The following is a 12,336-nucleotide window of genomic DNA, read 5'->3' on the forward strand; positions in this document are numbered from 1 at the left end:
AGCCCATTCAAAGAGTAACAGTCTCCAATTTACATGCAAATAGATAAAGGCAAAAGGGAGAGGGAAATCTAAATTAGCAACAGGAGTTCACAGCACTGGGGCTGAGACCCAGATTTTAAAAACAGCTGCTCCTAGGAAGAGACGGGATATATGCATACAGAGAAATAGAAAGAAAAGAAAGAGGCACAGATCACAAGCCTCATGGAAGGCCGGCACAGAAAGTTTAGTACCTAAAATCAAAACACGTTTACTGCTAACACAAATTTAAAGCTTATGGAAAGATGACAATTGGAGGCTGGGAAAATCCTAGGGAAAGCCATTCCCCCTGCTCGTGAGAAAAGCAAATAAAGCATCAAGCTTGGGAAAGGTCTCCAGACTGTGGGTGGATTCAGAGCCTCACCAGATCTAGACGCTCACAAACGGCCCCCTAACCCATAGCCACCTCCCCTTCCCCCACCCCCACCCCCAGTGCTCATTGGTGAGACACAGTTTCCCACCTTGGATCAAACCCACACCCTTCACAGGACACACAGGGGCCTGAAGGTTTTCCAGGCACAGAGGAGACACTGTCGCCTAGTTGGCCCAGGAGAGGGCTCCAGGCTTTTCTGCTAGCCCCAGGAGCTCAAACGCTGGGTCCCCAGCTCCTAGCCACACACCTGAAGCAGGCTGCTCAGCACCAGGCTCAGAACAGAAAGGGAGAGGAAAGAGGGCTGCTGGGCCCCACCCCCATCCCTAACTTCACACCTGCAGGAGGTGGGCAGGGCCCAGGGCTGACCCTGGGAGGCCCATCCGCCCATCAGGCCATCAGCCCAGCCACTTACTTTTCGTACTCGGTGTTGTCTCTGTCACAGCGAGAATCCTTGTGCTTTTGCCAGTCTTTGCCATGCTTGCAGGTGGTGAGGAGCACGACGTCCTCCCCGTTATGGACATGATATAAGGCATTCCTGGTGTCTGACCCTATCCCTGTCAGGTACCTCTTTCCCTTGAATACCAGCATGTATTTCCTGAGAGGAGGGATGGTGTTAAACTTCAAAAACCCCCTCTCCCCTCCTGTCCTGGGATGATCCTTAGAAAAGAGGGGAATAGAAACATCAAAGTTGGGTCGGAAGTTTTCAGTACTGATGCTGGCTTTGGCCAGCATCGCCTGGCCAATGTCAAACCCCACGTCCTCGGTGTAGTCAGGCCAGGTGCCGGAATATAAATTAAAAATTAAATGATTCCTACCATTGTTCCACAAGTGGAGGCTCTGCACTTTGGATCTCAGATTGTGCACATACTGAGGTGACAACTGGTCTCTGTCTAAAGTATCCAGACTCAGGACAAAGAGGCACGCCTGGCTGGGGTCCGAGGTGTAGAACCTGGAGCCTTCGATGGCCGCTAGAATGTTTTGGTAACTTTCGGCGATTTTCTCCCCTTTTTGTTGCGGGTATACGTAGACTTTGAAGCCGTTTTTCTTGCAAAGGGTGAAATCGAAGCAGGACTCCATGCGGCACTTCTTGCCTTTGTAGATGCTCGAGTTGGCGTCTCGCTTCTGCCGGGGGGAAATGTGCACGTTGGAATCCTCGTTTTCCAATTGATCCCAAGGAACGAAGGGGCGCAGAGCGTCCGGGAAGCGGGGCCAGAAATGATCCGGACTCGGGTGGTGCAAGCCATTCCGACCGCTGTGCTCTTCTCTCCGGCTGTGGCTCCTCGATGCCCTAAACTGCAAGCCTCCGAAATAAAACAAAAGGGCGAGACAAGAGCCAGCTGAGAGCAGGATGAAATAGCGTTTTTTGGCCTGCATGTGTCCTGCCTGGGTCAAGAGGATTGTAAATAAACACAAGAATCACCCAAGTTTCCCAATCAACACTTTCAGCTCCAGTCCGCCATCTTCCCGCCTGTAAAGACTTCAAACTCTCCGCTCCCACCTTCTCTGGATGCCTTTCCCCAAGCCGTGGACTGATCCAGCGCATGTGGGCGATTTCTTTAACTTTCTCCCCTTCGGTCTTTCATCTTTGGGTTGCACAATGGACGGGAGAGAGCGGGGCTGAATATTTCGCACCCAGGGCGGGCGAGCAGCGGACTGTAATTTTCTTGCATGCAACAAGACGGAGGAAAAGAAAGAGAGGGGTTTAAAAAAATGCTCCCGATGCCCAATCAATGGCAAGACGAAGTGATTTCCTTGCCTCTCGGATTCCTCTTGGCAGCGTGGAGAACGAGCCCCAGGAAAGCAACTTCAACTCATCCACGCTCCCGTGCAGAGCACTCCGGTTCCAACAAGTCAGACGATCCCCGGGTTCAGCCGGCTAGTGCATCTTGCAGCTGGGGCGCCGTAACCTCACAAATCCCTGCATCTCTCTTTATTCCCTTCTGCAGCGGCTCCAAGACTCCGGCGGTGTTTACTCCTGCGCTCCCGGGGCCGGCCCCCAGGACGCGCGGCGGCCCGGCTGGAGGCGGTGGTGGCGGCGCTGGGTGACGGCGGCGGCGGCGCGTTCTCCCCGCGGGCAGTGCCGGCCCCGAGCCGCGCTTCGCAGGCCCCCGCGCGAGCGCTGCCGACCGCCACGATCGGTCGCCGAATGTTACCCGGTTCTGAATGTTACACTTACACATTCCATTCCCGACACGACAGCGCTGACCTCATCTATCCACGCAGCCCGCGCTGCCATTGGCCGAGCGTCACGTCCGGGGGGGGCGGTGCTTCCGCTGCGCCCATTCATAACCCCCGGCTCGCGGCCGAGGCGCCGGCGCTGCGCGGGGAGCCGGGGGCCGCCGGCATCCTGGGTGCCTTAGCCGCGGCCCGGGGCGGGGCTGGTCTCGGGGTGGCCCTGTGCAAGCCCCTCGGGTCGTTCTGGCCTGGTCCCCCCGCCTGGGTCGCGCCGCCTTTCTCCGGGAATCAGCGCCGCCCAGAGGAGGTGCCCCCGGTGGCTGGAGAACCAGAGACCGGCCGACGTTCCCCGGGCTCCACTGCTCAGGCTGCCTCGGGCGTCCTCGAGGATCCCATCTGCTGGGAGCGCCTCCCCGAGCCCGTGACAGGGAATGTGCGGATTCCTGGAGAGGATGCTTGAAAATGAAGCAGTGGGGCGAGCCCGAGGCGAGGGAAAGGAAAGAAAGACCACGGAAAACGACTGCCAACCCGCGACCCATCTTTTAAGGCCCAATATTTTGATTTCCTACCAACCATTTAAACAGGCCCCTTATTTCCTATATGGCCCATCCTTTCATTTTCCTTCCTCCAAGGAGACACCCTAAGAATAAAGAAAATATTACAATGTTTCTTATCTGTCTCCATGTGCTGAGAGAAGAATCCTAAATTCTCATTTACTACCTGCACACTCTTTCCTCGCAATCTAAAGGCACTTCTATTCCATAGAAAACCTGTACTATAGAAAGCTCCCACGGGATCCAATCACAGCGGGGGCGGGATTTTCTAAAGGCCGGGGAGAAACTGGTTAAGTTTGTCCCAGTCCCTCAAGTGGTGGTGGTTCTTAAGATGTCCCTCAGGGACTGATGACTAGTAGAACTGTGAACTGCCCCAGCTGTAGAAGGGGAATTTGGAGGAAATGACCTTACTTGCAATTAGTGCAAGATGGCTGGTCTTCAACTGCCCTTCCACATCCCAACCCCAAGCTCTTGCTACCCCCAGAGAACTTCGTTGGAGAATTTAGATAAGGGCCTGCAGTCCCTCCAAAGGTCTTCCAGGACCACAAAGATGGGCTAGGCTTCCAAGTAGTATGTCTGGTCAAAGCCAAGTTCCCTGGCCTCCACCCTGAATACTGCTTTACTGAGTAGGCCTCCCACCCCCTTCCCTAGCTGAAGTCCAAGGGCCTGGCCAGGCTGGACAAACAGTTGCCTAGGGCAGCAAGCTGTTTAGTGATTGTTTATTATGGGAGTGACTGAGAACTAAGGACAGACACTTCCCAGCTTCCCTCAGGCTGCAAAAAACTACCGTGGGTGTGGACGAAGGCCTCGGTTATAACAAGTCTGGGTGAAATGATCAAGTGGAAAATTTTAGACATTTGTTGTTTCAGATTTGTTTTAATAAAGTGGGGAAGGGGCATGGGTAGTATATCACTGTACATTCCTGAAGCCTCTCCCTATTTCTGACCTGCCAAAGATGAGGTAGCTTTTCCAGATTTGACTTGTACCCCTACACAATGTGGAGACGCCTGGGACAGAAATGAGGATTCACTCATCTTCTAAGTACGATGACAACAATGCAGATAAATGCAGTAATTGAAACCACATGCGACCCAGGGCTCCTCCCAACCCCGCAGCCCCTGGTGGCTGAGAGCCGCCATCCAAAGTGGGGAGTGTCCTTCTGTTGAGATTAGGACAAAGATTATCTGGAATCTATGGAAGTTGGGACCGTGGGGATTGCAGCCCCTCTATATCCGTTCTTTGTGACCTTAAGGGAGCCAGCTACCATCCTTGCTCTTTTGCGTTCTCCCCATGCTTTGGCACAGGTTTGGTGCCTTAGCCAACTCGTGCCGATTCCCTCATCCCACGCCCCACTGCTCCCCAGCCCTACGTACTCACATTCCATGGTGGTGCATACTGTGAGAAAAACTTCAGTGCTGAGAAGCAGAAGAAACTTGGAATCAGACCCCAGATCTGTCATTTACTAGGGCGTTGGGCATATGGCTTAATCTCACTGAACCTCAGTTTCTCATGTAAAAGTCAGAATAGTGCTTTTCTTGCCAGCCTCTTTGAATTTGTAAACTGTGAATTGTTCTCCCCGCGTAACATTTTAGCCTTAAGTCCAACATTCCAAAATATGACTGGAATCTAAACTAGCCCCAACTAGGTATCATCATTGCATCTCCATCTGTTTTCTTTTTTTTTCCTAGCCCTTCTCATTATCTGAAACCTCACATATGTTTGTTGGTTTACTCTCCATATTTCTTCCCGAAAGAGAGCTCCCTAAGGTAAGTTTGTCTTACTCCTGAATCAAGCTCAGGGCCCAGGGTAGTTCCTGACACTTGGGTGGAGTGCAGTCGCTGATTCAAATGAATGAAGGGATTACTAAAATTCGACTTCACCACAGTGCTGGATCGTACTTGAAAAGAAAGACCCCCACAGTCAGCTCTCAAGGCAGGACTGAGGCTCTTGTTCCAGGCAGAAATATTACTATCTAGGAATATCATAACAGAGGGCAAACCAGTCCATCATAAACCCTCTGTCTGCATAGGTTAGATCATGATTTCCTCTGTTCAAAGCCATCAGAGGACAGAATTGAAAGAGGCAGCCCCTGGTGGCTGAGAGCCGCCATCCAAAGTGGGGAGTGTCCTTCTGTTGAGATTAGGACAAAGATTATCTGGAATCTATGGAAGTTGGGACCGTGGGGATTGCAGCCCCTCTATATCCGTTCTTTGTGACCTTAAGGGAGCCAGCTACCATCCTTGCTCTTTTGCGTTCTCCCCATGCTTTGGCACAGGGAATTAGAGCCAAAGCATGGGGAGAATTAGAATTAGAGCCAAAGCCCTTACATATCAGGTCCTGTGAGATCTTTCCTAACTGCCCCCCACTCCCCCCACCAGCCACTTCTGCTCGCCAGGATCCTTTCAAGTCATTTCCTGCCATAACTCTCTCCCTCCACCCCATTCTGCTCACTCTTCTCCAGCCAGTTTGGTTTCCTTACTATCTCTCAGGCATGTCAAACATGCAGCTGCCTCAGGGCCTGTGCACATGTTTGTCTCTGCCCCTGTCCCCATCACATATTTTCTCCCTTCTTCAAAGTCTCTTCTCAAATGCCACTCTACTGTTGACCACTCTAAATAAAATAGCGGACTCTCCCCCACTTCCCTATCCCCTCCTCCTGCTCTTTTCCTCATCACTAACCGATGTCTGGCATACTGTATACTCCCTGGTTAATTTATTATTTCTTGATTATACCTAGACTGTGAGCTCCATGAGGCAAGGACATGGTCTTTTTTGTTCCCTGCTATCTTCCCAGCACCTGAAACAGTACCCATCACTAAAAAAGTACTATATTTGTTGAACAAATTAATTCAATCCTATTGTTAGTAGGGCAAATAGGGAAAATTCAAAGCTAGGGGTCTATTATATCACAAGGGGGAGAGAGAGAGAGAGCGCGTGCACACGCTAAGACTAACCCAGAGACTCAAGACTTGCTTAATTTCCTTTTCCAGGAGTAATCCTCCCCCAGGGCTGACTAAAGACCAGAAAACAGCCTGGCGCCCTAAAGGAAAGGAGGAAAACTCACCAATGGACAAAGAAGCAAAGAAAGCTTTCAATGTAGAAAGCACCAAAGGCAGGCATGCTTTTCAAGGGCCTATAGTTGTATTTGCTATAGGAACAAAAATAATTGATTTATTCCAAAATGTGGAAACGAACTGAAGTATGGAAATTAATCAATGTTTAAATTGTAAACTTGTAACTTTAGGTTGACTGGTGAGGCAATCCAATCTTCATAAAGTCACACAAGATGTTTACTGGTTGCGGGCATCAAATGAGACATTTTAGCGTTTTGGTGATGTGTGATAGGGCCTCTAATAGTAAGCATTCCTGGCCCCTGAAAACTCTCCTGGGTGCATGCTGATTGGTTGGAGAAGATGGGAAAAGACAAGGAGGCCAAGGAAAGTTGGGACATCACAGAGGATGGAGAGAGTCCCAAGCAGAAAACAGAAGCCTGGTGTCCAGTTTCTTCTCTGCTAGGAACTCAAGGAAACCTGGAGGAGGCTGCTTCTGAAATGCCAGGCCTTGAGGGTTTCTTTGGAAAAAATGCAGGATGGGTGGGTCTTGGTGATACAGTGGAAACAGTTGAGGATGCCCTGAGTGACCGAGGGAGTGGAGGAGGAGAGGAGCTTGGGTCCTCTATCGGACCTCAGCAGGGCAGCCAGGCAAAGAAGCAACCACGGGTGAAATGAAGGTGATTTTTCACGGACGTGTCAAACCCTGAACTAGGTGCTTTATATACTTTGTTCCTGTGACCCTCACAAGGTGCCTAGGACACAAGTACTATCTTTATCCCACGTCTCAAATGGGGAAACAGAAACTTAATCCTGGGAAGGGGCTCCTGACCATTCATTTGTTCATTCATTCATTGAAAAAAATATTTATTGAGCAGGTACTCTGTATAAGGCGTGATATCAGACACAGAGGGTATTTGTCCATAGTCTTTGTCACTTGAAAACACTTCCATGAGAAGAAATTTGTTTAAGTGTCATCAGAGCGCTGTGAAAAAGGAAGAGAATATTATCCCTATTTTACAAATGAGAAAATAAGGCTTTCTCAGCCTGGGCACTTTGGACACTTGGCTTGGCAGGGGGCTGTCCTGTGCACTATGGAATGTTTGTCTAGGAGACAAAATCAGCCCTGTTTCCAACCCACTAATCTAGTTAAATGACTTACCCAAAGTCAGCTGATTTTCAAGTGGAAAATTTAGAACTTGACCCTCATCTTTTGACTCCATGCCAGGGCTTTGCCACCACACTGCAGCTTCCTTAGAGAATCTAATTTCTCCCTCTTCAACAAGGCAGGCTGATCAAAAGATCTCATAGACATTAAGAAGATTAAGAACATAGAATATGCAAGGCACGACTCTAGGCACTCAGGATCCATGGTATAAAAATAGAGAAGATGTCTGCTCTCATTCTAATGGGGGAGGTAATAAACTAACACATAAGTGAGTTATTTCAGGTCGTTTTATGGGGAACTTAAAGAGATCGTGGCACAGATTGGGGTGAGAGGACTCAGGGAGGTCATTTTAAATAGTGGTCCGGCAAAGTCTCTGTGAGGAGCTGACATGTCAGCTGACATCTGATTAAGAGGGAAGAAGAGCTCTGGGTACAGCACACCAGGCGAAGGGTGGGGGCAGTGGTTTTCAAACTTCAGCAGGCAGCAGATCAGTAGATGGGTTGGTTACTCAAAGATCGCTGGGGCCCTTCCCCAGGGTTTCTGATGCAGTAATTCTGCATGTGACCCGAGGATATGCACGTCTCACTTCACAGGATGCTGCTCTGCCGACCCAGGGACCGCACTTTGAGAATCACGAAGTTGGAGCATCACCAAAAGCTCACGGTTTCGGGAGTGCGTTGAGTGCAGGGAGGAAGAGCAGATGAGGTCAGAGAAGCCCCAGGAACTTGAGCTCACCCTGGCTCCACAGGCCAGGGCGAGTGGTGGGACTTTGTTTCCCTGAGTGGATAGGCTTTGGAGGATTCTAAGCAGGGGGGGTGATGAGGTTCTGTTTTGTTTTGTTTTGTTTTTTACAGTTCCCGCTAGCTGAGAGTAGGGCAAAAGCGGAAGCAGAGAGTCAAATCTCCATATCTAGTACACATTTTGTAAAGTCTTTATCCCTTACAAAAACAACTGCTGTAAGCCAGGAAGAGAAGGGAAACTTCAGGCCTTGCTTTCTTGCTTCTAGAAGCTATGACCATCAAGAGTCCAGCCAATAAGCCCTAGTTCCTGGACAATTAGTCTGTGATTGCCAATTAGGCCAGATAGCTTGTTTCAGTACTTGCCAAAATTGCATGCTGAAATTGAGAATTCCATGATCTTCACTCTGATACTTTGACATTGTCCTTATGATGTTTCCTTTAATGATATATATATTCATTAAAGGGCTGCTATGACACCCCTTGCTGATGTTTTCTAAAGGACCTATGGTGACAAACAAGTGGCCCTTAGTCAACTCTGGATGCCATCCTAGGAGTCTCATAAAAGTTTTACTGACCCCTGGTGGAAGACGCAGAGGCTCTTTCTTCCATGCCTGTCTGGGTAGCTCCGGTTTCCTCCAAGAGGGTCACTGAACAATGCATGTGCCACACAGCCCTGGCCTCTGGTGACTCGGACTTCAGGAAGAGAGGCAGACATGGAAGGAAACAATAACAATAAAGCTGGCTCCGTGGTATAATTTTATAGAGGAGGAAGTAGTTAAATTTGTTAAATGTGTGTGCGTCCCTATTATTTAGCATCTGTAGGTCCACTTCTAGAGGAGTAATTGAGAGAAAGTAGGAAATGAAAATATCAGCTATTGGGGGTGAGGAAACCAGGTGTCACCCACAACGTGAGTCCCCATTTCCCATGGCAACACTTTTTATCCTGCAACAGCTTGTCAATGCTCCCTTGACCTTTCCCTTTTCTCTTTTAACTTCTGATTCCCAGCAGAATTGAGTTGGTCTTACATTCTATCCACGAAACACGTTCTATTACCTGGCACTTCCGTGGCACCGCTGTGTTATAATAACTATTGTCTCTCAGAAGGACAATCCAAGACCCCGCAGAACTCACTCCAACTCACTCGAGGAACGTTAAATCACATAAAGTCCTATTTTAGTGATTCGAGTGTATGTTATGAATGTCAAAATCATTTAGAGTTGGTGATCCATGAATCGAAGATGGGGTAACTTGTTATTAGCACGATAATGAGATGCACCATAGAGCTAGTTAACCAAATGGTCCCTGGATGCTCCAAGGTTATTCCTGGGGTCAAATTTCTCCTGTTTCTCAGAATCGTGGACTCTTGAGGTCTTAAGGGGAAGTCTCCAGGTCAGGTTCAGGGAGCCCGTAGCCTTCTAAGTGGGTAGAAATTCACACATCTATCTACAAGAGTCTGGGGGGCTAGGGACTCTCCTTTGGCCCACAGAAGCCATCGTTCTGAGAACTTGCAGTTGAAACAAACAAAGCCATTCCTCAAACTATAAACTATATACAACTTTAGGTCCACCCTAGCATGTCACCCTCCCAGCGACTGTGCCTCAGCTTCTGTCTCTTCAGGCACTTGTGTTCTTCACGTCCCAGAGACGGGTCCCCCTGCAGAGGCACCCACAGCTCAGGGGCTCTAAGGGAAAGGCTGTGACAGAGGCTAATGTTTAAATATACTTCGATAGAGTTTTATGTAAATTTCAGCAGAGGCTTTGTCTCTCCAAAAATCCGAATATTTAGAAGTCACAAAGCAGACTAAAACTATACATTCTAACTTCAAAGTAAGCCTTGAGAAAAACATTGCCCACAGGAGCACAGTTCTCAATTTCTCCAATTGCTCTCCCCTCCCAGGGAGTAGGTCACCCTTACTACTGGCCCGATAATTCCTCATCGCACAGGGAAGACGCAGACTTTCGTCCTGTTCTAAGACTGGGTGGGCCTGGTTCCTCTCCTGTTCCTTTGAGCTTGCGGAGACTTGGCGTTAATGGGAGACCCCAGTCAAAGGCTGCTCTAGGCACAGCGCAGGCTGGCCCCACTGCTTTGTAAAACTCCCCCCCCCACCCCCCCAACCCATAACTTCTCCCACTAAACTCACATCTGACCTGTCACCTTCCCTGGCCCCTCCTCTGATCTTGGAATTCCTTGCAAGAGGAACTGCCAATGGCTGTAAATTACATGCTGCCTTGACAAGGAGAATGCTAATCCTTTGGGGTTTGGGAAGAGATCACTAAACCTGTTTTTGAGGGTGAGAGCCCTTGGAGGTGATGGGCCACTGCACTGCAGCCCTGAGCCACTTTCTTCTGAACAACAGGAAGCCCCTCTGGGGAGGGGAGGGGTCGCAGGAACGAGCTACCACTTGTCCGGTTCCCTCGTCCGTGGATGTGGTCCCCTGAGAAAGTGTTCCTGTATTTCCCCGTCTGATCTAATGTTACAGTGGCAGGTAGATGTTCAACTGTGTACACTTCTATCCACGCAGAATATTTACTCCATGGGCTTCGTTCCCCTGGAGGCAGGAGAGTGGAATGGTTAACCCGACGAGCTCCGGACTGGGACAGCTGGGCGTGGTCCTGGTTCTGTACTACAAGGCCTGTGATGTGAGTCAGAAGCATGTTAATGGAGGGCTCTAAGACTCAGTTTCCCCAACTGCTCCCCATCATGATAATAACTACTTCAGATGCATATAAAACATCTAATGAAGTGCCTGGCCCCTAGGAGGAGGTACTTATAAATGTGAACTAGCATAATGGCCTCCCACTCTCTCCCACCCCTTCCCAGTCCTCTAGCAGCGCCCTTAGTTAAAGTGACTGGGTTTCACGTTCTGTTTATCAGCAGTTTTACCTTCCAGAATTTGAATTAATGTCCTTCGTGATAAAGATTGACATTTTAGCAAATCACGCTGAATGGTGACAGAGGCTGTGGAAAGACGTGTTCCTTCATTCATTTATCCTTTCAATCACCAATATTTATCAAATGTCCATTCTGTCCCAGGAAGTGCACTGGGCACTGGGCATGCTCCCTGTGCCTAAGACAGACCAAGTGCTAGCCCTCAGACATGACAAGTCTACTCAGGGAGACGGGATGATCAGGTCCATAAACAAATGGGGATCCAAATTCCAGTGCTGCTTAGGAAATACAAAGTGCACTGAAATGGAGGCCTTATTTAGATAGTGTGACGAGGAAGAGACTCCCTGAGGAAGCACTGAAGCAGGGCTTCAAGGGTAAGAAGGAGCCTGCCTGGCTGGGAGAGGTGGGAAGGGGAGAAGCTTTCAGAGAGAAGTAGCATCTGAAGGTCGGATAAAGGAGGCTGTGGGATCCAGGAGCAGAAAACAGGACCCAGGAAGGAGCTAAAGCCTGGTGAGTAAGACCCCCAGGTCCTCTGTTCAAGCAGCGCTGGTCTGAACAGGCGGTGAGGGCTGACAGGTGTGCCAGTTTCCCGTATAAAAAGGAAGCCATAGAGACTCAGAAGAACTGAGGTGAGGTGTTGAAGGAATTAAGCCCGCATTCTCTATTCTTTTCCAACCTTCCAATTACCCACTAGTTAAGCATCTCCTAATGCCTTCATCCACGGTAGAATGGGCGTCTGGGCTCTGAAGTCTGTGCCAGCATTGTAGACCCTGATCGTGTTGATTCTTTTAGTGCCAACCCACGTCGTAGGAAATAGTCCCGGGGAAGCAGACTGTGTCTTGTTCATCTTTTCCCAGCAGCATCTAGCACGGTGCCTGGCCCTTAGTTGGCGCCTTATACACACGTTTGCTGAAAGAATGAATGAATGATCCCCAATTGTTCTTATTGGCTGTTGTCAGGCAACTTGCTAAGTGCTTTAAATACAGTAAGCCAACCAGTCCTCGTCGTGTCCCCTAAAGGTACGTATTGTCGTCAGTGACATTTTACAGAAGAAATGAAGGCACAGAGAGGTTGAGGGTCCCACTCAAGCCCTTCAAGCTGGGAAGTGAAAGAACTAAGATTTGAACCCGGGCCATCCGGCTCCAAAGTCCCTGCTCCTCACTTAGTTACAGCAGTGCTTCTCGAACTGCTGTGAAAATCACCTGGAGAACGTGTTCAAGACACATTCTAGGGCCTCACTTAGAGTTTCTGATTTTGTCATCGGATTACTTACCCATCGCTGCGTAACACGTTAACCCGAAGTCAGAAGCTCAAAACAACGAACATAGTCACCGTCTACTGGTTTCTGGG

General features: G+C 49.3%; 1 protein-coding gene across 1 annotated transcript in view; it reads right to left on the minus strand.

The window, feature by feature from the left end:
* Positions 1 to 2,603, minus strand: part of EXT1 (exostosin glycosyltransferase 1) — a 268,679-nt gene extending 266,076 nt beyond the window's left edge. The window contains exon 1 of the mRNA XM_037048433.1: positions 822 to 2,603. Within this exon, the coding sequence (XP_036904328.1) occupies positions 822 to 1,783 (962 nt within the window). The 5' untranslated portion in view covers positions 1,784 to 2,603. The remainder of the gene's footprint in view (positions 1 to 821) is intronic.
* Positions 2,604 to 12,336: the final 9,733 nt, after the last annotated feature.

This window comes from Sturnira hondurensis, unplaced genomic scaffold (genome assembly GCF_014824575.4).
Source record: "Sturnira hondurensis isolate 20B ecotype Veracruz unplaced genomic scaffold, ASM1482457v3 Scaffold0006413, whole genome shotgun sequence".
Lineage (NCBI taxonomy): Eukaryota > Metazoa > Chordata > Mammalia > Chiroptera > Phyllostomidae > Sturnira > Sturnira hondurensis.